Source organism: Halichoerus grypus, chromosome 3, assembly GCF_964656455.1.
Source record: "Halichoerus grypus chromosome 3, mHalGry1.hap1.1, whole genome shotgun sequence".
Lineage (NCBI taxonomy): Eukaryota > Metazoa > Chordata > Mammalia > Carnivora > Phocidae > Halichoerus > Halichoerus grypus.
Genome location: NC_135714.1, coordinates 170,455,593 through 170,481,806, shown reverse-complemented (window position 1 = coordinate 170,481,806; position 26,214 = coordinate 170,455,593). Strand labels below are relative to the sequence as shown.

The following is a 26,214-nucleotide window of genomic DNA, read 5'->3' as shown; positions in this document are numbered from 1 at the left end:
GCAAGGTTATAGGTGGCTCTGCAAGAATGTCTGGTCTTTTCTGACTCTATTACTATTCTGAGTTGACCTTTAATGGACAGTAAGAACTGAATGCTATATATATCATCATTAGTATTAGACACAAGTTGGATTTGGCCAAACTGGTTTTGTTTTATTTTATTTTATCTTTTATTTTTTATTTTTTAAAGATTTTATTTATTGGTCAGAGAGAGAGAGCACAAGCAGGGGGAGTGGCAGGCAGAGGGAGAAGCAGGCTCCCTGCTGAGCAAGGAGCCCAACGCAGGACTCGATCCCAGAAGCCTGGGATTATGACCTGAGCCGAAAGCAGACGCTCAACCAGCTGAGCCACCCAGATGCCCCACTTGTGGGTGTTTTTTAATAGACTTTTATTTTACCTTTTTTAGCCTCTTCATCCTTCCTAAATCAGGCTGCTATGTATAATTTTGGAGCTGTAGAAAGCTCAGAGATCATCTTAATTCTGTGGGTCTATCCCCCAACTACACATTTGAATTACCTGGGGAATTCAATAAAAGTACTTATTTGGGGGCACCTGGGTGGCTCAGTCAGTTAAGCATCTGCCTTCGGCTCAGGTCATGATCCCGGAGTCCTGGGATCGAGTCCCACATCAGGCTCCCTGTTCAGCGGGGAGTCTGCTTCTCCCTCTGCCCTTCACCCTGCTCGTGCTCGCTCGCTCTCTCTCTCAAATAAGTAAATAAAATCTTAAAAAATAAAAAAATAAAAGTACTTATTTGGGAGCACTAGAATCTCCCCAGAGATTCCGACTTAATTGGTCTGGATGGGTATATTTTTAAAACTCCCGAAGTGATTCTGAGGTCTGCTATCAAAAGGTAGAGTCTGATCGACTTCCTTGTGAATAGGGGGGCCTGCTTTATGACTTGTTTCTAACAAATAGAATGTAGTGGACAGGGTGCCTGGGTGGCTCAGATGGTTAAGTGTCTGCCTTCAGCTCAGGTCATGATCCCAGAGTCCTGGGATCGAGTCCCGCGTCGGGCTCCCTGCTAGCAAGGAGCCTGCTTCTCCCTCTGCCTCTCTCTCTTTCTCTCTCTGTCTCTCATGAATAAATAAATAAAAATCTTTAAAAAAAAAAAAAAGAATGTAGTGGACATGAATTATACTGTGTAATAGGTGAGATTAGGTTAGAAATGGCAGTATAACTTCTGACTCTTGGGATGCTTGCCCCTGGCACCCAGCCACCATGTTGTGAGGAAGCCCAGGCCATGTGTTAGGTATTCCAGCTCACAACCCCAGGGAGACCCTGACAACCAGCATCGACTGCCGCACACAGGAGTGAGCAAGTATGAAGAGGATCCCCTTAGCCTTTGAGCCACGCAGCCAATGTCAGACCTCGTGCAACTTGCAGATTCATGAGCGAAATAAATGGTGGTGGTGTTTTAAGCCTCTAAGCTAGGGGGTGGTTTGCTATGTAGCAATAGATAAGCAGACAAATAATATAATATTAAAGAATTTTAAACATTCATTCATGTTTACACAGCTTCTAATACCTTAACATTTTTGTACGTGCATTACCTTTCAGTCTTTGGCACTGCATTCATATTTTATGGTTGTGTTAATAGCATGTATATATAGTTTTGTATCCATATTTTCTTTCGGGATTTTGTCAGCCATTTTTAATAGGTAATCTGCATAAAGATGATTAAAACTGCATATCCTCTTGGTCCATGCAGTACCTATACTTGTGCTTTCGGCAGAACTAAGCAAGCCCTAGCTTAACAGCTAGTTTCCCATAATTAGTGCATCCTATATAGAAGAACCTCGGTATCCCTGCCAAGGGGAGAATATGGGTGGGTCATTGTCTTCTCGGTTCCCCGTCCTGAAAGACTTGACTCGGTGTAGGTCCTGTCAATGCTGAGTTGCAGCAGATATTCATGTGCAGAGGGCAGCAGTGTTCTTTAAAAGTGTTTTTGTTTTCTTAATGTTTGTGCTTCAGATTTACCCTCAATACAGTGATGATGGTATTATTTGGAGTAGAAGTCCTGGGAGTGGCTTTCCACAGAGTTGAGAATGATTTGGAAAAGAAGGAAGTAGAAAGCCTGGAAATAGAGAGATGGAAAGAAATGACCTGGGTGATTTTGCCTCATGGGCAGCAAGGGCTTGATCAGGTCAGGTCAGAGACCGTTGTAAATGTTACAACAGTTGTAAACATGCCGCTGGAGAGTCCTAGAAAGTGGTAGTTGTGAGGAAATTGAAGAGGCTGTACAGTGGGAGTGTGTAGTGGGATGGACATGAGTTTTTGAGTCAGTGGCCCTTAGCTTGAAATCCAGGGCTCTTCGATGAGCTCTGAAACTTGACCTAAGTCATCAGACTTTCCCATGTGCTTCCTCATCTACAGAGTGCAAGTCGTAACCCCTGCTTCATGTGCTTGTAGTGAAAGCGGTCATGTCAACCAGGCATGTCCTCCCTACTCCAGCGAGAAGGGTGACTTTAACAGAACCCTGACGAGCTGAGAGGATGAACTGAAGAAGGTGAGAATATGACTCTGGCAGGGAAGGTGATGGGAAGTAGTTGTAGGTTGTATCTTTTCACACGGAGATCTTGATGGAGAGAAATACTGGGAGTTAAATTTGCAGCCCTTAGCGACTACCTACTAAGTGCAAGACCTTCTATCAGACTCTGCTGGAGTGAGAACATGGGTGGGTTCTGGCTCCTGTTCCTCAAGGTGTTTACAGTCTAGTAAGAAAGACAAGTATATGCATAAATAACTAAATCACAATTGGATGCTAATTCAGATACACCGGGAAAGATGAACTCCGCAGGAATTGGGTAGGTAACATTTCATAGAAGAGTTGGCATTTGAATTGGATCTTAAAAAGGAAAAGGCATTCTAGAAGCACGGGTGAGAAAGTACAGTCTTGTTTAGAGACTGTACATAGCTTAGTGGAGCAAAAACATTGGGTGCACGGAGCGAGTGAGGTCAATTATAGAAGCAAATGTTTCTTTAGGCATTGAAAAGCCATTGAAGTTTTTTTGAGCCAGGAAGTGACATGATCAGACTGGCAGCATGTGTCTGGGTGGCTTGAAGGGAGGAAAGAGCAGTTGAATTGCCTTTGCATTAATACAGGCAAGAGAATAAGCTAGAGAGCGGAGGTAATGACATCACACGGGAGGCAGCTGTGAAAGAGTCCCCTTTCAGGGGAGGAGCGAGAGGACTTGGTGACAGATGGGAAGCCTGAAAGCTTGGTGACCAGTGCCACAGGGGGAGGGCCAGAGGGAGGGGAGCACTTTCAGGGTTGGGAGGTGTGCCGTCTTTAATTTGCAACATGCTGGTGAGGGCTGGTTGGACTTGCATGGGAGATGACCAGCAGGCGCTCGGAAATGTGAGGTTGGCACTTCAGTGAAATGAAGATTTGCGGATCTGCTGGTAGCTACTTAGAGGTTATAGCTGAAGCAGGGAGAGAAAAGAGAGTTGTTCAAAGAGGTAGTGTGTGCAGGGGAGTAGAAGTACTAGATGATGAGAGCCTGAATTTTCTAAGGGTCTCGTTCTTTGGGCATACATGGTTAGTTCATGGGACAGTGCAGTGAGGGCTGACTGAAAAGGAGGCAGTTTCTGCTGAGATTAGGTTGCGAAGTCTGTTAGATGTGACTTGTGATTAATTCCTAAATTGCAGTGTTCAGTAGAATGAATAACTAGCAAAAGTACACATTGCACCCTCTGCCTTTCTAGGAGCTGGGCCTGCCTTTCACCTGCCAAGGTCTGCCTTGGTTTAATGTTACCTAAGAGTGCAGCATCGTTAATGCCCTTAACTGGTCTCTTCTCTGTCCGGGAGAAGCTGAGACGAGAATAATTGAGTAATCTGATGCTGAATAGCATGGTAAATGGCATCGCATGTCAGGGGAAGGAGAGGAGGGTTATAGGAATGAACTCTGAACCTAGGATTCTCCGTTTATTCTGGATCTTCTGAAAGTAACCACTCAGAGAAGCCAGCTGGGGAGTTAATGAGACATTGCTCATGTGCAGCGCCCCTTTCCTTCAGTCTTCTCCACAGGGCCAGAGCGATCCGGTTCACTGATCAGGCTCTCCTCCTGAACAGGCTCTTCCCAGCTAACAGCCAGGTCCCTCTGGCCTTGCGACTGGACAGTTCTCTCCTAAACACAGAAACATTTTGTAATGTACCTGAAGTGTGAAAAAGCGAAGCTAGATGTACAGAGCAGGAGGGCAGGGCGATGTTGATGACAGCTCTGCGATAGAGCTAGAAGATGTAGGGTCTCATTTAACCTGTACCTTTCCAGTTAAAACACCTCAGCCATCTTGAATTTTGCAGTGAAGCAGTTCTCACAGACTTAAATTCTAGTGCTCGAGAGGCTTGATGTCATATATTAACTGCCTATTGCAGCCTCATCTGAGTATCAGAATTGTCAGTACAGAACCACGTTCTTCTGATTCTGTCTGTGCTTGCTGTACCAGTGCAGTCTTGGCCAGAATGGAAAACCCCAAACTCCAGTTGAGTGGCCTGTGTTTGTATGTCAGGCTTGCTATAAGCTCTCTTGCCCCTATTTTCCTCTTCCCTAGATGGAATTCCCAGGTGGAGTCTACCTTCCTCCATTGTAGGCATTTCTTTTACATTTTTTTCTAGAAAAGATCATCCATGCATAGAGCCAAAAAACATCAGTGCTAAATATCCGAAGTATAGGAAATGGGCTATGTGGGTTTTCTTGCCTTAGACCTCTTCTCAGTGGGTGACTCTAAGCTGTCTTTTTTTCTTAGACAGTGGTGTTTGAAGAAATTTCCAGATGAGGTCAGATCACTGATTAAACTCATGTCCTGCTTTTGGCTCTGCTGGACCATCCAGAGCAGTCTTGCTGATACTTGAGGCTCTGCCAACAGAATCTACACCAAATGCTTTGGGCTGTGTGGGGTTTGCTGCATCACAGAATGATAGGGTTCTCTCTCACCTTACGTAACTGTGGAAACAAGTTTGAAAAGACACCTTTTAAAATATCTATTCTATTTCTTTGACTTGCCATGGACATAACTTTTTTTTTTTTTAAGATTTTATTTATTTATTTGACAGAGAGACAGCGAGAGAGGGAACACAAGCAGGGGGTAGTGAGAGAGGAAGAAGCAGACTCGCCGCTGAGCAGGGAGCCCGATGCGGAACTCGATCCCAGGATCCTGGGATCATGACCTGAGCCGAAGGCAGATGCTTAACGACTGAGCCACCCAGGCGCCCCTGGACATAACTTTTTATGCAGTGATAATGGCACTCCTAACCCCCATAAGAGGTTAGGGATAAGTGAGCTCGTTAGGGATAAGTGAGCTCGTTTTCACCTTTCATTATGGGATAGTGGGAAGAGACCCTGGCTCAGTGTAGTTAGATGGGTGTTAAGGAAGGGAGACTCTAGGAAGAGGCTTCTTTTCTAGATCTCTTCTAGAGTCATTATTTCAGTCACAGTGAGGACAGTTAGGGTGTTTTGCAGTTTCCCACGTTCTGTCACATATATGATCTCATTTGATCCTAAGCAACCCCATGAAGCAGGAGTTTGATGTACCATCAGTCCTATTTTGTAGATAGAAAAGAGTGTTGGGATGAGTTGCTTAAGGGACTTAGCATAAGTGTTCAATTAGATTTTTTTTTTTTTTAAGATTTTATTTATTTGACAGAGAGAGACACAGTGAGAGAGGGAACACAAGCAGGGGGAGTGGGAGAGGGAGAAGCAGGCCTCCCGCAGAGCAGGGAGCCCGATGTGGGGCTCGATCCCAGGACCCCGGGATCATGACCTGAGCCGAAGGCAGACGCCTAACCATCTGAGCCACCCAGGCGCCCCAGATTTTTTTTTGAAATCTCCATATGGTGTTTTTGTGTGTTTTTGTTTAACACTATGCCCTTCTATATCATGTTGTGGGGTCCTCCTATTACAAGGCTACTCAGAGGTGGATGGACAGTCTAGACATGTATATTATTTAAATACTCAAAAACTAAAATTGTTGCTTCTGGAATAATTTGGGGGGTAGGCAGCATCAGGTGGTAGGCAGTTGCTGAAAGGATGCTTGATTTTGCTGTTTGTGAATAGCTGCTCTTTGGCAGTGAAGAAGAAACACGAGAGGTCTGCCGTCAGCTAGTGAATTCCTTAGGTACCCTGAAGACAGCTTTGGGCAGAGAGAACCTAGGCCCGAGAAATTTACCCAAGTTTCTTGAGTCTCTAGGCCTTTACTATAGGTGACTCATCTTTTGTTCCTTGTCATCAAGGAGGGGGACTGCTCTAGAAGGAGAAGGCTTTGACTTTCCTTTTAGAGTGGGTGCTTTCTCAGCTACAGTCCGATCTCAGGTGACTTGGGATTGAGGCTTTCCCAGAATGGAAATGGAGTCATTCACTGTATGAAGAAGGATCTCATTCTGTGTGTTGCTGTTTCTCCCCACAGTGGGCCACCTTGAGGATGGAGAGAGGCGCCAAGGAGAAAAACCACCAACTTTACAAGCCCTATACCAATGGTAAGATTGGCTCTTCCTTCTTATCCCAAACAGTCCCTTTGAAACATGTTCCTAAGTGCTTTTAATTCCACACATACTCTTCACTATATCAAAGGGAGGATATGGACTCTGAATATTTTTTAATGATTTTTATTTATTTATTTATTGGGAGAGAGAGTGCGGGCAGGGGGAGGACCAGAGGGAGAGCGACAAGCAGACTCCATGCTAAGCACAGAGACCAATGAGGGGTTCGATCCCAGGACCCTGAGATCATGACCTGAGCTGAAACCAAAGAATTGGATGCTTGACTGACTGAGCCACCCAGGCACCCCTGGACTCTGAATATTTTTAGCATGCTTCCTCCCAGCATGCTGCTTGACATGGATATTCTCTTTTGCAGGAATCATTGCAAAAGATCCCACTTCACTAGAAGAAGAGATCAAAGAAATTCGTCGAAGTGGTAGTAGTAGGGCTCTGGATAATACTCCAGAGTTTGAGCTCTCTGACATTTTCTACTTTTGCCGGAAAGGAATGGAGACCATTATGGATGATGAGGTGACAAAGAGATTCTCAGCAGAGGAATTGGAGTCCTGGAACCTGCTGAGTAGAACCAACTATAACTTCCAGTACATCAGCCTTCGGCTCACCGTCTTATGGGGGTTAGGAGTGCTGATTCGCTATTGCTTCCTTCTGCCACTCAGGTGAGGGCAGGCCGGATGGGGATTAAAGGCCTGAGCTGCTGGCTGCCTAAGCCCGGGGCATGGTTGGCCTCCCTGTGTCGCTCTGCTTTGCTTTCCCATTTTAGAAAGGAGCATAGTTTGATTCTGTCACCGGCCAGTCCATCTGACTCTTGGAAGGGTACGCTGGGGGTTATCTTTTAAAGGCCCTTGGATTCTCTGCATATCAGACAGAAATCGTGGGGTTTCTTAAAATCAGACTACTCATCTAGATGGCCTAAACAGGGACAGGGAACAAGGTGTACTTTCTGGCCACTCCTCCCTGGGCATGGCTGATGCTTTCCTGCAAGCTTACCTCTCTAATACAGAGGCAATATTGAGCTCTCAGTTTTTCTGTACCACGTGCTATTCTGAGTACGCCTTGCGGGCTGCCGGTACCTCAGGCTCTACTTCCTGTTGCTCCCTAGAGAAGCTCTGCTTCCGCCAGGGTGCGGAGCCAAAGGGAAGGGTAAGACAGCAGGACAGCAGGTGCCTGAGGGCAGAGCAGCCAACAGTAGGCTTTTCCATCATTCTGGCTGCCTGATGGCTGAGGAGATAGCATCTACTGAGAGCCAAATCCATAGCTCACTGTCAGTTTGGAATTAAAATGATTTCTGCTCTCTTTTCTAGATGAAACTCTTACCTGGATCCTAGGTGATCAGATGGTCTTGGGGTTGGTTTTCGTGACGCTCACTTTCATCTTCACACGTTCCAGTCTATCCGTAGTGCAAGGGTTTGTTTGCTATGTTTTCACATGTCTTCTTCTTACAGGATAGCTCTTGCTTTTACTGGGATTAGCCTTCTGGTGGTAGGCACGACCGTGGTGGGATACCTGCCAAACGGGAGGTGAGTGGTTTGCGAGAGTCCGTGTCTGGAGGGTACTTAGTTCTGCAATGGCAGCTCCAGCCAGACCACTCCTTTGGGGACAGCCAGACCCACGGCATCTTAGATAGATAAGATAACCCATTGATAACAGTGGCGTCAGCATTAAGATTGTATTTTTCACCAGTCACGCACTTCCCATTTTAAAGACAAGGGAGGAACCTCACAACCGTGGAGTCCAGGGCCAGCAGATTTTTTTTTTTTTTAAGATTTTATTTATTTGACAGAGACACAGCGAGAGAGGGAACACAAGCAGAGGGAGTGGGAGAGGGAGAAGCAGGCTCCCCGCAGGGCAGGGAGCCCAATGTGGGGCTCAAATCCAGGACCCCGGGATCATGACCTGAGCCGAAGGCAAACGCCCAATGACTGAACCACCCAGGCGCCCAGGGCCAGCAGATTTTGCAGCATGTCATTTAGTTTTGAGCATTCTGCTGTGTTGATAAATTGGTAAAAGGAAAAGAAATATAGGTAGGGCTTTTTTTGTGGAGAAATTTGTTCCTTCTGGAAGTTCTGGGGCTAGCTCTCTTCTTCCCTGGGCTGGTGAGGTTAGACTCTCTGTCCTTGGAAAGGAAAGGAATCGAGGAGGCTCACCTTTGCTGGAAATTTGAGGGCTATAAATTCTAAACCCAGTCACTTCAGTAAATAGAAGCACTTCTCGTCATTTCTCTGTTTCCTCATTACATAGGCATAAAGACACTTGTACACCGTAGAGTTTTACCATATGCGGTAATACTTATAAAAACATCTGCAGTTGTAAAGGGCTGTAGGCAGTGATAGTTACATTGTTAGAGGCCGTAACTTTTCCCGACTTCCTATGTATAAAGTAAAAATAAAAATCTTCATCCTGTCCTACCAGGTTTAAGGAGTTCCTGAGTAAACATGTTCACTTAATGTGTTACCGGATCTGTGTGCGAGCCCTGACAGCCATCATTACCTACCACGACAGGTGAGGGCACTTTGCGTGACACGGGGAAATGGCATTGGCCAGCGAGGGCTCTTCTGGGCTCTCAGAGCCCATGAGGTGGGTGAGGTAAGGGCTGAGTTCCAGATCAGTTGTTTCACATGGATTTTGTTGTTTTGCGTTCTTTTTAAACACAGGGAAAACAGGCCTAGAAACGGTGGCATCTGTGTGGCCAATCACACCTCTCCAATTGACGTCATCATTTTGGCCAGTGATGGTTATTATGCCATGGTAAGACCATTTTCTGTTGCTTTCTTGGGTAAGTAAGAGCTTTAGAATGCTCAGGGCTGGGATGCTTCTGGACCCTTCAGAAAGCCCTTACTTAGGAATATAAACGTGGAAACATGTTTTTACACATGGGTTCCAATCTAGATTGTCGCCTTTGTTTCTGTTGCTTTGAGAAATCCTTGGGACTTTGATAGGGGGTATTCTGAGCAGGGTACTAACTAAGAGTGTGGTTGGAGATTAGACTTTGGATGTTTAGGCAGACCAAGGACAGGGAAGGAGGATTTGAAAGGACTGGGTTCAAGGGCATTGGAGAATTTGCCCAGGAAAAGCATTTTTACACAAGGTATTATTTCTTCATTATTTCTTTTTTGGGTTTTCAGCTATGTTTTTAATGATGTATCTTTGATATCACTGAATAAAAGGCAAAATTTAAGATTCAGAGAGTCTAATAATGGTTTCTTAATAGAAACCTATGCTTGTCAAAATGTTAGAGGGTGAGAGGTTGGGGTACTTTCCTTTTGGGATCTGGGGCTGTCTCCACAGAGTGGGGGATTTGTGTGAGGATGGCTTCACTCCCGGTTATTCCTTTCTGTGAGATTAGGTGGGTCAAGTGCACGGGGGACTCATGGGTGTGATTCAGAGAGCCATGGTGAAGGCCTGCCCACACGTCTGGTTTGAGCGTTCTGAAGTGAAAGATCGCCACCTGGTGGCTAAAAGGTAAATCCACAAAATGCCGTTGCTCTGTATGATCAGTTAGAATGAACGCGTTTTAGGAGTGGTTATCCCTCCACCGTAGAATCATAGCGTCTTCTACACTGAGCCTGTACTGCTTTCATAATAAAACATTTTTTTCCCTAAGACATGGAATATAAGAAGGTATAGAAACCTTGGTATTATTTGTCAAGTTAGTAATCTCTCAACCTTTTTCGTTCCTTCTACTTATTGTAATAAACCACATATGAACTTTTAAGGCTATTTGAAATCTCAAGGTGAACTCATTATCACAAATAAAAACAAACTTAAGGCAATGGAAAAAAGGTAGAGCTGGTGTACATAATAGCAAGAGCTTTGCAGGAAACCGAGAGGAATGAAGACTCAGCTGAGACCATCTTCTACAGGGACAGGTGAACCTGCCCCGGATTCCCTTTACTGCATCTCTCAGGGACAGTGCTAAGCCAGGTGGACTGTAGGTTTAACCCAACACGGGTGTCAGGAAGCCCAGAAATCCAGTAACAAGTGTTTATTGAGGGTGCTGTTAGCAAGGCCCTGTGGCAGGCACATCCTTTAGGTCGTCCCGAGTCTGAGCAGTGTCCTCTACATAGACCTTAATACTTAACTGAACAGCTGGATTAGTTAAATAGTCATCTGATTCTCCCTGTCTGTATAAGTTTTGTCTTTATGAGATTGACTGTGGGTTTATAAAAGATCATCATATTTGTTAACTTGCTTTCATACGCCATCCGGTGTGACATCTGCATAGCTTATTTATAAGTGCATTTTGATGATGATGGATGTAAGGCTGTCTGAACCTTTGTTTTCTTTTTCCCTTCCAAAGACTGACTGAGCATGTGCAGGATAAAAGCAAGCTACCCATCCTCATCTTCCCAGAGGGTAAGAAGGAGTCGATCCCTATAGAGAGCTTCTGTGTGGGAGGGTCCGGAGGCCATGCAGGATGGTTTTATCCTGTTTGAAGAGCCATTAGAAGATTTTTTCTTAATATATTTAGTTCTTAAACTCCTAATCTCTGAGGTAAAAGGACCAAAAGAAATTGCACATTTTACTCTCCTGTGTTTTAGGAACCTGCATCAATAATACATCAGTGATGATGTTCAAAAAGGGAAGTTTTGAAATTGGAGCCACGGTTTACCCTGTTGCTATCAAGGTACAAGACCTCTGAGGGCGCATGTGGTCATTGTCACAGCTGCCGTGAATGGGACACAGCGAGAGAAAGGGGAGGAAGAAGGTGGTGTCACCGGCCAGCGGGTCCGTCCTCCGGTGGAGCAGCTTGGGCTGGGCTAGTGTGGGTAGAGTGTGCTAGAGGAGGAGAAAGGAATTGTTCACGGTTCACAGCCCGCTAGAAGGGACAGGGGAGTGTCTGAATGAGGACCAGCCCGTTCTAGCCCACACCTCGCTGCCATCACCAGATTCAGGAAATGGCAAACTCTTTCACAAGCTTTGCATGTTGTGCCCCGCTTATGACATCTTCATAAATCTTTCAGGAGTGGAAGGTGCTCCACTTGAAGAGGAGGCTTGCTGTAGGGAGTGGGGGGTATGGCCCAGCTGGATGTGTACATTTGGTGGAGAGGGGAGCATGGATGGCTACAGATGTGTCCTTAATACTGAAGGAAGAAACAGCTCCACTTCTTTGGGTTGTGGTATCATTGGGTTGTGGTAAACACCAGGAACTATTGATGAAATGAAATGCATATCAAGAGCTTGTCTAGGCTGTCCCCTACCTTTTAGGAACTTGTACTTCAAACTCACTGGGAAGATGGGATTCAGTTAGTCAGTTTCCTCTCTCCGCCTTTACATCCATCTGGTTTTATAAATCCGTACGTTGTACTGTTTCTATTGGCAGTATCGTAGCCAATGAGGTTTATCCGAGGTGCGATTATTGCTAATTGAAAACTTTTCCTAAAAGAATGTTATTACTCACATTATTACTTCTAAACACTACAGGCTGTTGTCAGTGTGTTTAGTGCTTACATTGAAATCTCGGATCAGGGTAGAACAGCAAGTACATTTGTGCCAGTTCTATTTAAAATTTAGTCTCCACCCTTTCGCAAGGGTCCGCGTGTTATCTGCAGAGCACTCTGTGGAGAGGATCCGCGTCACTTAGCACAGCCAGTGCAGTGCAGGAAGAGGGGTCTCTCTTGGGGCGACGAATGCTTACCAGCACTCCCCTTTGCCATGGAGGCCGAGCACTGGGGCAGCAGTGGTAGATGCATGGTGGCTGGAGGAGAACTGGCTGACCCATGGGTTAGGGCTGCCCAGGCCACCTGTTGAGGATGCTGTCTCTGGGAACAGCACGAAAGAGAACAGTCTGTTAGCGGTGTCTGCCATGGGAGGAGAGCCTGGGGAGTGGTGTCTATGTCTCCTGCATCCCATCCTGCATTTCAGTATCCAGTGCTCCCCATACATGGGCAGTAAAAACAGTATTAGAAGAGGCCATTCCTTACTGTTTGCTTCAGAACATCAGTTCTTTTTGTTGTATCAGCATCCCCTGGAGGGACTGGGAAAATGCAGATTGCTGGGTGTTTCTGAACTTGCATTTCTAACCTGTTCCGGGGTGCTCCAGATGGGCTGGTTGGGAACCACACTTGGGGAGCCCTGCTGTGGAGCAGTGGTTCTTAAACAGTTTTGAGACATGGACCCCTAGGCCACTTATGGCTCCTCTCCAAAGAAAAAGTCATGTCAGCTTTACATATAATTTCATTCTGTCCACAGATTTATTTAAGGCCACTTAGGATTAAGAACTGCTCTACAACAACGTTGCTAGTTGTGTAAAGCCTTCATTGGTAACCAAATTTGGATAACCTTAGCAGTTTCAAGGCTCTTACTATATTTCCACCAAAATTAGGCCATTATTTGATTTTGAGAAATTTATTGCAATTTTGAGTTTCTGCGGCCTTTTTCTATCTATAGTGTCAGCCCAGCATGGAACAGAGATTCAGCTCTAAACAAAGGGCTCTCACATTTGATGTCAACTATTTTATCCATATAGTGCTTTATAAAATATAACACCATTTTCTTCAAAACATAAGCATTCGTTTCTGTTTAAAACTCATTCTTCTCCCTTATTTCCCTTTGCTATTATAATGTAAGCTCATGGAACTTTCTATAGTTAAATTTAAATTTCTTAGTTTAGTCTGTAATTTAATCTAAATGTCTTCCTTCCTGTGTAGTCAGGTCCACGGCTAGGCATACTTATCAGAAGCTGTGAACAGTTTCTGTTCTGAGAATCATGAAATCTAGGCTTGAGGAGCCTGAAAGATCCTGTGGTTCACACCCAGCCCCACTCCGTCAAGGGCGACTCCTCCAGCATCCCTGCCGGTGCTGCTCTCGAGCTTCTCCAGGGAGAGGGCGTTTCTCACACCGGTAGCAGCTTGCCCCTGCGGGATCACTCTTGCCATTCCAGCTCCTTTTGTTTTTCCACACTCTGGTCCCCGTCTTTGCTTTATAGTCACAGCCTGAGGTCGTGTGTGTGATAGCCCCTCAGACATTCGCTAGCAGTTGCAGGACGCTCCGGGCATTCTCTTTGAGGACTTAGTTCCTTTGGTTGCTTCTTACGTAACTTCCTCCCTCACCTCTCCCCCACTGCTTACCTGCCACTTAGATTTCTCTTCTGGTGGGTGAGACTGCGGGTCACAGCTTCAGCCACGTTGCCCACAAAATGCAGCCTTCGCTTCCAGTAGAGTCATTGGCAAAAGAAAGTATCTGGTGAGCCTGCTGCTTGGTGGGAAGCGCAGCACGTGCGTGGCGGAGGCCTCGTGAGCTGTCGTGCGTGCCTCAGGTGCTCTGAAGAACGCTGGTGACGCCATCAGCCCAGAGCCTCCTGCTCACAGCTAGCTTTGTTCGTGCTGTCATCACGGAAGTATATCAGAAGCTTTGTCGTTGTTTTCTCCTTGGTCAGGGGCACCAGAAATGATATTAAAAAGTTGGTATCTTTGGGTGAGGTACTGTAGAAGTATGGATGAATGAATGAGGCAGTGTTGGAGACAGGCGAAGCATGTGTGGTGGAATGTTCTAATGGTTAAATCTGGGGAATGGTGGTAGGAGAGTATCTTACCCTGTTCTCTCTGGTTTGGGATATGCTTGAACATGTTAAGAATTACATACACCTATGAGTGAGGAAGGCGTGAAATGGGTCAAAGAGGGAGCTCATTTGTTTGAGGAAAGCAGTTCGGGGAGTCCTCCCTGATGATCGACAGCAGAATCTTGAGTCCATTGGGAGGTTCATGTTGCTAGAGGTCAGAACTGCCCGGGCATAGAATTACTTCAGAAGTGTTCGTGGAGGGGTCTGAGAGCGGCTTTCTGGAACTGATACTGCCCTAGGTGACGCGGTCACAAAAGCTGCTGGCGACACCCACGTTTTGTTAGAACTACTGACTTCTTACCATCCAGTTTTCCACTGCTTTTCAGTATGACCCTCAATTTGGTGATGCCTTCTGGAACAGCAGCAAGTATGGGATGGTGACGTACCTGCTGAGAATGATGACCAGCTGGGCCATTGTCTGCAGCGTTTGGTACCTGCCTCCCATGACCAGAGAGGTGGGTACTCACACCGTGCAGAGGTCTTGGCTTCCTTCTGTGTGACTCCAGCCTGTGTTGAGTGGTCTTACTTATTCTTTCTTACAGACAGATGAAGATGCCGTCCAGTTTGCAAATAGGGTGAAATCTGCCATTGCCAGGCAGGGAGGGCTCGTGGACCTGCTGTGGTGAGTCAGAGCTGGGTTTTATCTGCAGAGTCTAGCAGGATGTGAATTTCTGAAGCAGATGCTGAATTGTCTCCTTTTATGAAGAATCCGCCTCTCCCTGGTGTGGAGAATTAAGCTCGCCAGCCTTGGAGAGTGAGCAGTGTGACTCCTTTCTCCTAGTTCCAGCTCAGAAGTGTCCCATGCTGCCTTGACCTTGGGCACACAGAGCCCAGCATGCTTGGTCTGAAGCAGTTGATTCTCTGTACCTTCTGGGGTCTGTACCCGTCTGCCAGGGCACCCAGACAGTCCTTGTCTCTTTAGGTAGGGGTGACCTGATGCTGGTCTGGAAGCTGCCTAAACTGGGCTCTCTAATCTTATATATTTGGTAAAACTGGACCATCCTTAGAAAGGCAGAAGTTTCATTTATTACATTTAGTTGTTCCTACTAGAGCAGGAGTTGGCGAGCTCTCTCTGTGAAGTCAGTAAATACTGTAGACTTTGTGGGTCATGCGGCCACTGTCGTGACTGCTTCAATCTGCCACTCATGTGACAGCACCCGAGACCATATGGAAACACACGAGCATGCCTGGGTTCCAGTAAAATGTTCTCAGAACAGGTGTCAGGCTAGGTTGGGCCCACGGGCCATAGTTGTGGACCCTTACGCTAGAGTATGAGATGGTTAGACCCCAAATAACAGGAGCTGACTTGGGAGGAGTGCTGGTTCAGGGAAATCATTCCACCCTCTAGGACCCTTCGTTTTAAGCACAAGGGTCAGCTCTATGGGGCACTTGACTAAAGTGGGCATTATGGGAAAAGGATGTAGTAGGGATTCACATTTTAAACTGACATGTGGGTCCTCAGGTGATGGCATGGTCCTCAAGCACTCATTGTGAGCCAGGCACTGTGCCGCTGCCGGGGATGACCTCACCCCATCCTCACAGTAAACCCATGCAGTGTAAGAACTGTTACTCCCATTTCACAGATGAGACAGCAGAACTCGAAGGGGTCCGGAAACTTTCTCAGAGTTGCAGAGGAATCAGGGCACCAGACTTTGAACCCAGGTCTGACAGGCTGCTAGAGCTGGAATGTTTAACCACTGTTCCACATTCCCTGTCCGCGGGGCTACCTTTAAAAAGGCACCTTTGCTGTGGATTGTAAAGGGCATCGCACATAGGAGAGCGTTCGCTGTGAGGTCTGTCCAGTGATGGGGCGGGGGGGGGGGTTGTGCTTCGTCAGACTTTCCCTGCCACCTCCACCTGCATAACTCAGAGGGGGAAGTGTAGGTGTAGCAGAAAGCCTGAAGGTGGACTGGGGTTTCCGTCAGGCACTGAAGGTAGGTGATGCTAATTCTAGGGTGTAGGCGAGCAGTTGGGGTGCCAGTTAGGAATGGGACTTTGAAGAAGCAGATCCCAGTGTAGAGGTCGTCGTCAGCCCAGGAGTCTGAGAGTGACTTGGATTTCTCTCCAGCACCATCCTTCAAGCATGGAAGAAGTAAGGACTCGCAGTTCCCCTTGTGTTCGTTGTTGGCGTGCATCTCTGGGTCTGAATCTTAACAGACTTTATTTCACAGATCAGATTTACAGATGCATTACATTCTCAGTAGTTCTTAAAGCTTGGCTCACCTTTCGTGATGCCAGAATAGCTCCTTTATCTGTTGTCGGGTGAGGGTGAATGTTTGAGTAGAAAGCGTTGTAAACTCCTTGGTAGGTAGGTTTGAGCGATTACAAAGTACGTTGAACGTGAGTAGTGACTTCTGACCCCAGGGCAAGAGTGAGAGATTTAAGGTAGAAACGGTGGAATTGGGGAGTGCCGGGTCAGTATCTGAGGTCACCCTCACGGGGGAGAGAACCATGGAGTGCTTTTGTTTCTGACAGGTTCTTCTGGGGTTTTGAGCAGCGTGGTGCTGTGATGTAAGGGTGGGTAGGAGGCCGTCTTTGCTATTACACCACACTTTCTCTCATCAGGGATGGTGGTCTGAAGAGGGAGAAGGTGAAGGACACGTTCAAAGAGGAGCAGCAGAAGCTGTACAGCAAGATGATCGTTGGGAACCACGAGGACAGGAGCCGGTCCTGAGCCTGCGCCTCGCGCTGGCTGGAGCCGCCACCTGCAGATCCTGACCCGCGAGCCAGCTGGAGTTGCTGCTCCCGCGCCCCCGCCGCCCCCGCCGCTGCACCCTTTCCAACTCCGGGGCTCCTCAGGCCGCTCTGGATCCCAGGACTCCAGCTTCTTCAGACCCGCCCCAGAGATCCCTGGGCGCACCGTCTGAAGTGGACGCTGCTGGGGCTGCTGCCCGGGATGAGATGCCTTCTTGTCTCTTTTACACTAAGTCCGTTGGAGGAATGCCATTAAAGTCACCTCTCCACCTGTACGTGTGTGGGGCTGAGTGGTTGGGGAGAAGCAGCCACGTTCCCGTGTTCAGGACATTAGGATGTCAGTCTGTTACAGATGCCACATGCCAGGGACTTTGTTGGGGAAAGGGTCCCCCCGTTTGTGAGGAGAGGCACTGCCGAGGCAGTGTGACTTGCTTCAGCCTAAACATCACCCCCCGAAGCCTCGGAGCTCTGCAGACTGGATAAAAGGAAAACCGCTGTCTGCGGGGGCTTGCGGCAAAATGAGGTTTTAATTCTTGCGCTCCTGCCCACGGGCAGTCACCAGAGGGGATGGCAAGAAGCGAGGTGGACCGGTGACTAGGGTGTGGTGGGAACCAAGAGTCATTTTGTGTTCAAACTCCACTGCTAACCCTGAACTCCCATGTGACTTGCTCTTTGTTAACTGGTGCCTCAGTTTCCCCATCTGTAACCTGGATCAGGAGGGGAAGGGTGGTGATACCTACCTCACAGGGTTGTTGTGGGGATTGAAGTGCTACTTTAAAGGACAAGTTGTTCAGTGTTACAAGTATAGGTCCATGAAACGTGGCAGGAAAAGGTCTGAACTCAGAGCTGCTGCAAAGGGCTTTGAGTTTGTTTTTCTGAGTAAATAAAATTGTCTTTGATGGTCAATTAATTGAGGGGTTTTCCCCTTCACTCTTTGTCCCCCGGATGTAGCCCTAGGCAACACGCTTCGTACCGCAGTTACAGTTCTCTGACTCGACCAAAGCCCCGAGACTGTAGGGAATCCACTTGACTTCTGGAATGAGGAATAGTAGTGTTCAGAAGAAGCTCCTCCTCGTATCAGATGTTTGCCTATCTCTCTGATTAACTTAGAACTTCCAGCACAGACTGAAATGTGGGTTTCTCCACCGATGGGTCCCTGGGATTAGAGGCGTGTGAAGAGGCACCATTTGTTGGGGACAAGGGCAGGGCAGTCTGGATGTAAGGACAGTGGGAAGCAGCAAGGAAATAGGCGGGCAAGGTAGGAACAGAGGCTCTGGAAGGGTTAGTGAGGGGACAGGATGGGCAGGTGGCTCTTGGGTGCACTGTGGGCTTCCACACAGCCGGAGGAAAACTGTGGGCTTCCTGGGTCCCCTGCGCCCACCTACAGTCACCATGAAGGCGGATCCAAAGCCAAGCAACCCTCACCACTTCTGGCTCCGAGGGTGTACCAGTTTCACATCCCTAACAAGAGAGAGTTGCCTTCCCCCACAACCATTTACCCATCTCTCCGTCCCTCCCCACTCCCACCCACTGGCTCCAGCATGGCACAGCTGTGGCCCCTTTCAGGATTTGCACCAGCCGTGGTAAGCGTCACCTCTCCCAGACTGCCCTCTGGCCTGTGCCTAGGGATGAGGTGGAGGGCAGCCCTGCTCCTGAGGCACTGACTTGATAGCACTTGGCCTTCCCTGCCCTGACTGCTTCCGGTTCCTTTGCCTCCCTTGCTAGCCTTCCATTTCCTCTTACCTGCCCTATTGCTAACCAGTGAAAAACGATTTTTCTTTCCAATAAAAACCCTGTTTTGACTGTAAGGAACAGCCTCTTATGAACTGTTTTACGAAGAGTAAACAGTGGTTTTCAGCCTTTAGAGGAGGCAATATGTTTATAGTGTTTAAAGACCATCCAGAATGATCTTTAAAATCGGTTTTGAAGATCAAGTTCCCTTTTTTAGAAGTTCTTTTTTAAAAAGCTCTGTTGTTTAGTACGTTTGTATCATGATTTTCACAGGTGTGCTGAAAAGATCAAAACAGAGTATTAAAAATATGCCTATCTGTTGATGACCTAGCAGAGGATTGCAAGAGCCTGGGTTAGAATCAGCTGCTGTGTAAAGAAATACTTGTGGACACTAAGCAAGGATTATTTCACTGTTTTACTAAGAGAAGAGATGTGAATTACACCCCCAGAAAAGCAATTTCTAAAATTTTCATTTAGTGCTTGTCGTAAGTATGAAGACTCATCAAACTACACAGCCATCCTTTTTAATTGGGGACCTGCAGGCCCCGCATTACCCCTAAGTCAGATGCTTGATTTGGGATAACTGGACAGGTCTTAGGTGGTAAAGCCTTACAACACGCAGGAACGACAGATCAATGTAAAGCAATGTCAAGTACGGAATACTCTCATGCTTAGGATCCTCGCAACAACGAGGATGATTCGGGAATAAAACCAACGGCATCGATTGGTGGGATGAGCACTGGCCAGCTTCTAATCCCACTTCCAAACCTGCTGCTCATTTGCTGTTTTGACTTTATTTCTCCATTTCCTGATCCACAATTAAGGACTTGGGCTAGATGGCCTCCAGAGCTCTTTCCACCTCAAATGTCCGTAATTTAAAAAACCCTGGTTCAAACTTTAGTTCTGGGTTCTAAAGTCATCTGGTTCAGAAGTAAGTCCGTTTGTATCGGTTTAGTCCCTCTAGAACATAGGGCTAGTGGACACTCCAGTAGAGGCTGTCCCTCAGTGTTTTAGGTGAAGTGGGGCTGTGTGGGTTTGAGTGTGGATCTCGGCAAGCTGTTTCCATTCAACCGGGAGGTATGTTGTTCCAGCTAGTTAGAGAAGGAGCTTTCCAGAAAGGCTAGTAAAGTTCCCCGGTCAGAGGGAGCTCAGCAGAAGGCCGTCAGCCAGGCCAGAGCTCCGCAAGCTCAGCCTGATGGAGCAGTTTGAGATGGTGGCCTTGGGACAGGAGAACCAACTTGAGCACTTGCTTCTTTACTCCCTGCGGCTGCCCTTCCGAGGGGAAAAGAGGCTGGCCGTGAGGGGGCAGGGAGCGCCCCGCGGTGCCCCGAGTGCCCAGCCCTTGGCAGCAGCACCCCGCCGACAGCGCCGACAGCGGGCGCCAACCCTGCCCACCCGCAGAGGTGTTCTGGGTCTGGAGAGCCTGCCGTTCCTTCGGGGAACTGCCCCCGAGCCCCGTGGTCCGTGGGGTGGGTGCCCCCGCGTCCGGGCCACAGCAGCGACAGCGAGCCCGCCGTGGTGTGCCTCCGGGGCGCACGCGTGCTGTGTGGCCTGGGACCTGCGGGCCGGAAGGGCAGCGGCACGCACTCTGGCTCTCGGACCGGCTAGGAGACGGCCGTCCGGCCATCCATCTTCCGTGGCGCTAACAGCCCCTCTCCCCCCCAGTCAATATGTCTCTCTCCGATGGGAAAGTTAATAAATTTTGCTCTAGATTAAAAGTATTGATCATTTCATTCGTAAACGATAAATAAAAAGGGGGGACTTTTCATTGCAGCCGGGGTAGCGTCTGGTGTATTTTGCCAGTGCAATCGCGCCAGGCGTGGGGGGGGGGGCGGGGGGCTTCTCATATGCATTCCGGCCGGCCAGCTGCATTGATTTTCTATTAGTCTCCCCAGCACCACCCAGTAACACATCATTTCAGTACCTGCTATTAATGGTCTTTTGATAAATAATCACTTGTAAGTCAATAAATTTTTATTAAACAGTGTGGCTCTTTGATTTATTAAAATCCGACCGTGTTTGTCTGGGAGAAAAGGGATGCTGAATTGAAGTGGAGGCTTTCATACATCTTCCTGACGCCGAGCAGTCACCGCACACTCCAGAGAAAAACAATTGCATTTTAACAGAAACAAAACAGCCGAGTTTGGAACTTGAGCCCGGGGAAACTTTATCTTCGTCAGTCTGATCCTTTCCTCTGCAGGGAGCAGCGGCGGGCCGGAGGGCGCCGTGTCAAGAACTTTGTTTGCTTCCGAGAGCGGTGAGGTACCTTGGCCGGGCCCCGCGTGCGCGCGCGCACACAACGCACACGCACACGCACCCGCACACGCACCCGGGGGCAGCACAGAGCCTGCGCCGTCCCGCAGGCCACCCCACCTGCTGCCCCCCCGGCTAGGCACCCTTGACAAGCAGGCATCGGGGACCCATGAGAAAAGTTGGACTGCAGGGCCTTTCGGCTTCCATCCCCACCGAATCTCCCAGGTCCCATCTTGTGACAGGAAATGCCAAGAGATATGTTACATTTTATGTAGAGATCTGGCTGTATGGATGATTTTTTAAAAGTGGGCCAATAGCTGAAGACTGGAGGTCTTTTTTTGTGAGATGGTCAGTGGCATTAAAATTTGCTGTAAAGGGTTGACAAGTTTTCGTTGAGGCTAATACGAATAATACCCCACAGGGTTTGTCATGGATACAGAGGCCCAAGCACTGAATACAGAAGCAGAACGCCCAGCCCCGACGGAAGCAGGAGAAAGGGGGAGAATGTGGCTAGTAAAATGTTTTTATTAAAGCTCACGGGTGGAACTCCTTGACTCTGGCCCTATCCAGGCTACTACTGTGACTCTTTTTCCCTTCCTGGTCAGTGTGACAGGTGTTAACAGGAAGACGTGCAAAGTGGGGACCGCTAGTAAGAAGTTCAGGTGAGGGCTTTAATGTTTTTAAACATTGTAGGTTATTTAATGTTTAAATTACATTTTTAAATGTTTTTAAAATGTAATGTTTTAAACCCGCTGCAAGACTTCTCTGTTGTTGCTTGGAGTTCCTTTTCTGTCCTGGTCTTGGCGGGGAAAGCTTCAAGGGAACCTCAAAGGGGAACAGGAAGTTGGGGAGCAGAAAACAAACGCTTGACACACCGGGCAGGTGAGTACTGATGCGGGTTCTCAGGGGCGTGGCCCATTCTGCCCCCACACGCAGGAGGTTGGCCAAGGAGCCGGGCTCCCCCTTCCAAGGAGCTCAGAGCCTGTGCCTGAGGCTTGAGCCTCACCCCAACCCCCCCCCGGGGAGGGGGGCATGTAGTGGTGGCCCAGGCAGGAGAGCCACAGGGCAGCATGCACCTAGCTTTCTAGAACACGAGTAATATTGAGTATATTCTGTACTTGATATGTGCAAAATTCAAGTCCACTTTCAAGGTAAAACAGGAGACCTGTGAAATGTTTCACTTGGGGAGTTTACCTCTAGCCTCTGTTCATTGCCCCTCACTTCCCTTGACCTGTCCATATTGTTTCCACTCTGTTTTTAGGACTCTGGTGAGGAAAGTTGGAGGAGAATCATCTTAGAGTTTCTTGAGCTCCCTGAGTTTACTTCTGGTGCTTCGGAATCAAATACATTAAACTCTGGGACGGGGGTGACTCTCACTGCTGGGCAGCTAGTTGGGGGTTAGGGGTGTGAGGCTGACCCAGAGGAGTTACAAGGGACTTTGGGGCCATCACAGCGGGTACATGCACACCTGTAGATACAGCCAGGCAGTAGAGGCCAGGGGAAGGTGGAGGTTGGGAGGGAGTCAGGGTGCAGAGCTGAAGCTTCCAGAATGGAGGATTTGGTAATCCTAGAGAGCTAGGACAATGGATTTCCCTCCCTTGACCCCACAGCTCCCCAAATGCATATTCATTGCCTTTGAACCCCTCCATGCAGCACAGATTCAGCTCTGACTGGCTGGAAGTGAGGTCAGGAGAAGGTTAGCTGGTGCTTTCCCATCTCATCGCACCCAGAGTTCCAGGCCAAGACGGTCCTCGGCTCCCCGTGCTCCCTCCTGCCCTGTTTGCACTGTTCCTCCCTCGCTGAGGACTGGCTCTGAAGGAGCGGCCGGGGGAGGTGCCCAGCCTCTTGGGGTCTCTGGTTCCCGCCGCTGCTGCAGTGGGCTTGGGGAAGGGCTGCCTGCACTCCGATTGATCCACCAGCTGTGATTTGTCATTTCTCCGAGGCAGGCGCTGTTTTCTCTTGCTTCAGGAGGCCCCTTCGACACCTGCTTTATTTTTCTTCCTGCGCTGACGTGATGGGAGACAGGTGTTAAACTACTTAATCACTTTAAAATTGTTTTAATTTTCTGTTTTTTATTGATCTCTCCAGCACCAATTAATCAGTTCACTGGACCAGGCAGTTAGTACATTAAAAATTGTCAGGGAGGCCGTGCATCTTGCAAAATGTCTAAAAAATATTCGGCTAGCAAATTTCGTTTTCTTTGGCATGCAACAGTCCTTGGCCCACAGAGCTCGCACTTGCAAAGGACCTCTGGGAGTATTCAGGGTACAGGAGGGACCCTGGCCAGAGAGGCTTCCTGTGGGGGAAATGGAAGCAGGTGCCCTTTTCAGCGCTGATTTGCCACCTTTCCTTCCACTTTTGTTTTCTGCTTCCCACACAACTGGGTTTCCTTTCCCCAAGAGCGCTGGGAATTTTGGTGGAAGGGCACACTCGCTCTGCGACCATGTGTCCTGACCCCCACAAGGGCAGGAATTCATGGTCTGTAACTGTTCTGCAGCCGGGCACCCAGCCCACAGCCAGATTTCCTCTCCCTGGGACGTCGGCACCTTTGATTTGTCCTTCTGATGTTGCCAAAGCCACCTCCCTGCGGCAGGGGGCCTGCTAAACTTGGTAAACTCTCTCTATTGGCAGGTGGCTGTGTGTCACACCGCCTTGTCCCTGGCACCCTGGTGATGAACTGAAGCCTTTCCACAGAATGTTCTGGACAACCCCACCCCCACAGTCACCAGGTCCTCTGCTGCAAAGCCTTTGCCATCTATCTTTTATCACCCCTCCCGAAAATTATTTATTAACTGCTTGGCTGTACTTTCTGAATTAAATAAAAACACAGACAGAATAACCAGGGGCTTGAGTATCACTTCTTAGGGGTAGAAATTTGATTTCCGGTTTTCCCATTTTTGCCTGACTTTCTATCACTCTCCAAAAGCAAGTGCCTTATTTTTTATGTGGCGAACTAAACATCCAACAGCCCGTGTGCAGGCTCCGAACTGTGTGTGCCCTCCCGGCGCCGCCCTCCCCGAGCATCTCCGTGCCCTTCTTCCTTCCTTCTGAGCTGCTCCCAGGACTAAAGGGCAGCTCTTCTTACCCACCCCCCCAAACCCCCTGCAGCGCTCACACAAGCTGCCCCCCAGACACCTCAGGCGAATCAGGGCTGGCAGCCCCCACCTGAGGAGGAAAAGGGCAGGAGCCCCAAGTTGTGGGGACGTTGGGGGCAAACACGGTCAGCCCCTACATGCTGGCCGGCCGGACTTATCTTCCCCCAGCACCCAGCCCCACCCGCTCTGTATTAATTGGCATTTGATTGGGCTAGGGCATATAATCTAGTATTGATTTTCTCTCTGGACGCCACAGCTTTATTTGCTCACATCTGCCTTGTGTTTAATTGGTGCTTTGCTCTGGAAATGAGAGATCTGATCGGCTTGTTTAGTTTCTTTTCCTGGGGCACACAGGCACGCACACACCCTCGCGCTCTCAAGTTGGCCGGCCCGGCCCGGCCTCTCTCTGACCCACCCCCCAACAGCGAGGCCCTCCTGGCGGATAGCAGGAACACGGAATGACCCAGAAGGCTTCCTCAGAGACTCCCGGTCTTTACACTTGACCTCACCTGCAGTGGGCTGATCCTTCCTGGTGTGAAAGTGTGTGTGACCATTCCTGGGGGGAAACACTGACTCCGGGGTCAGACCTGGGTTCAAATCCACCTCTTGCCTGTATGTGGCCTGGAGGCGAACCTATTGGATCTTCTGCCCTGCAGTATCATCCTTGAGACCTTCTTTGCAGGACACTTAGGGAAGCACTGTCAATCACCACACTCCGTGTCCGGCCCTTAGCAGGTGCTCAATAAGCAGCAGCCCCTTGGCCAGTAACGGGGCCTCATTCAGCCTGTGCAGCTACGGTGCGCTGCCCGCCTGGCGTGAGAGATCACAGCCCCGCGTACCGGAGAGAAACAGTCACCCGAGGCCACGTCTGTCCATGCACGGTGAGGGGTGCGTGTCTCCTTGGGGCTCACAGTCCAGTGAGAACCTTGGCCCCAAGGCACTGCGGGCACCACTCCCCTCGTCTGAGGCTGGCAACATCTCCCCCGCTCCCCCTGCAGCAGAGACCTCCCTCCGAGCCGGGCCTCTCCCGTCACCCGACATCCCATCCGACACAGCCGCCCCGGGCCGGGCCCTGGGCCTGGGGGGAGGGGGACAGGGGGCGGGGGGGGGGCGTTGTTTTCTTTCCTCTGACTCTGGTCCTGCGTTTGGGCTGGTCCGCCCTGGGCTTTTTGTAGCAAGGGGATGATGTAAAGGCCAGAGGCAAACACTAATTTCCTATTGACACAACATTAATTCTCTTGCTTGGACAGGTGAATGTGCTTTCACTCACTTTGCCAAGATTAATGATGTTTGTTTGCCTGCTCAGAGAGGCCCTAATGAGGGGTTTGTGAACGGCACGCCTCCTGGCTTGGCTGTGGGGAAAGAGGCTGGCAAACTGCTCTACACCAAGGAGAACAGCTTCTTCCCCCACTTCCAATGTCGTCGTGTCCCTATTCAGGCGCTGGGGCCTTCCCTGGAAGAAGCAGGGACAAAAGCATTATTGGTTAAAGAGTATGAGCTGTTTGTGTCCTGCCCCCATGGGGTTGTTACTGACAAGGACACCTTCTCAACACACCTGCCCACGGGGTTGCGGCCGGCCCGCCCCTCCCCTGCCCTGCCTATCTATCACCTGAAGCTCTCTTCCCACCTGGGGCCTTGCGCCGTTTGCACACCCGGGGGTTGTCAAAGGTCGGGGCCTGAAGAGCAACAAATGCGGTTGGCCAGGCCAGGGCTTCTAAGGAGGGGCCGCTGTCCGAGGAGCCTCAGGACAAGGGAGGGTGCCCACTGCCGCCAGGGGAGCAGACTCCTGTAAGTGACGGGGTCACTAGACTGGTACCGAGCGGCTTCTGTGCGTGACGCTCCAGGCTCGGCACAGCCCAAACAGGGCAAGAAGGAGCCCGACAGCGTGACCCTTCTGGGCAGCACAGCCCAGGCGGATGGCGGGGAGGGTGGTGCTGGGCCCTGCAGGTATGAAGCCATGCACTGTGGGGGGCTCTGCAGGGGGCTCCGCAGATTTCCTCACCGGCAGACCCTCCAAGGAGCTCAAGTGTCATTCCCCACCCACGAGAGCCAGGCGCTGCTCTCTGCAGGAATCTGAGCAGGACTCCGAACCAATAATCGCCGAGGAGGGGAGGAAACGCTTAATCCAGCCCCATTCTGGCACTAAGGATGGTCCATTCATTACAACCTGGCCATCCGAGCTGCGCGGGGAAGCGGGGAGTAAAGAGAGGGAAAGGGTAGGAGCCAGCTCTCGGTCCGGGCTGGGAGGGAAGGAACGCTGGGGAACTCTCGCCCAGGGCGGGTCCCCTTTGTCCACGTACCCCCATGTGGCAGGCCCCCTGAAGGACCAGCCCGTAAGCAAACAACAGGGTTGTCCATTTATTTTTGCTGTTCGTGTTCTTGCTGTTAA

At 49.2% G+C, this 26,214-nt stretch overlaps 1 protein-coding gene and 1 pseudogene across 4 annotated transcripts in view; both read left to right on the top strand.

Moving 5' to 3' along the window:
• Positions 1-17,652, top strand: part of GPAT4 (glycerol-3-phosphate acyltransferase 4) — a 33,437-nt gene extending 15,785 nt beyond the window's left edge. For 3 of the 4 annotated variants that reach the window (XM_036102271.2, XM_036102273.2, XM_036102272.2), the window contains 11 exons: positions 6,401-6,470; positions 6,850-7,150; positions 7,937-8,011; positions 8,904-8,993; positions 9,146-9,239; positions 9,838-9,953; positions 10,792-10,847; positions 11,033-11,118; positions 14,379-14,507; positions 14,595-14,674; positions 16,618-17,652. In XM_036102271.2, the coding sequence (XP_035958164.1) occupies positions 6,401-6,470; positions 6,850-7,150; positions 7,937-8,011; positions 8,904-8,993; positions 9,146-9,239; positions 9,838-9,953; positions 10,792-10,847; positions 11,033-11,118; positions 14,379-14,507; positions 14,595-14,674; positions 16,618-16,726 (1,206 nt within the window). In that variant the 3' untranslated portion in view covers positions 16,727-17,652. The remainder of the gene's footprint in view (positions 1-6,400; positions 6,471-6,849; positions 7,151-7,936; positions 8,012-8,903; positions 8,994-9,145; positions 9,240-9,837; positions 9,954-10,791; positions 10,848-11,032; positions 11,119-14,378; positions 14,508-14,594; positions 14,675-16,617) is intronic. The other variant, XM_036102274.2, reaches the window with a different exon arrangement.
• On the top strand, positions 11,797-11,929 carry LOC118542300 (U4 spliceosomal RNA; annotated as a pseudogene).
• Positions 17,653-26,214: the final 8,562 nt, after the last annotated feature.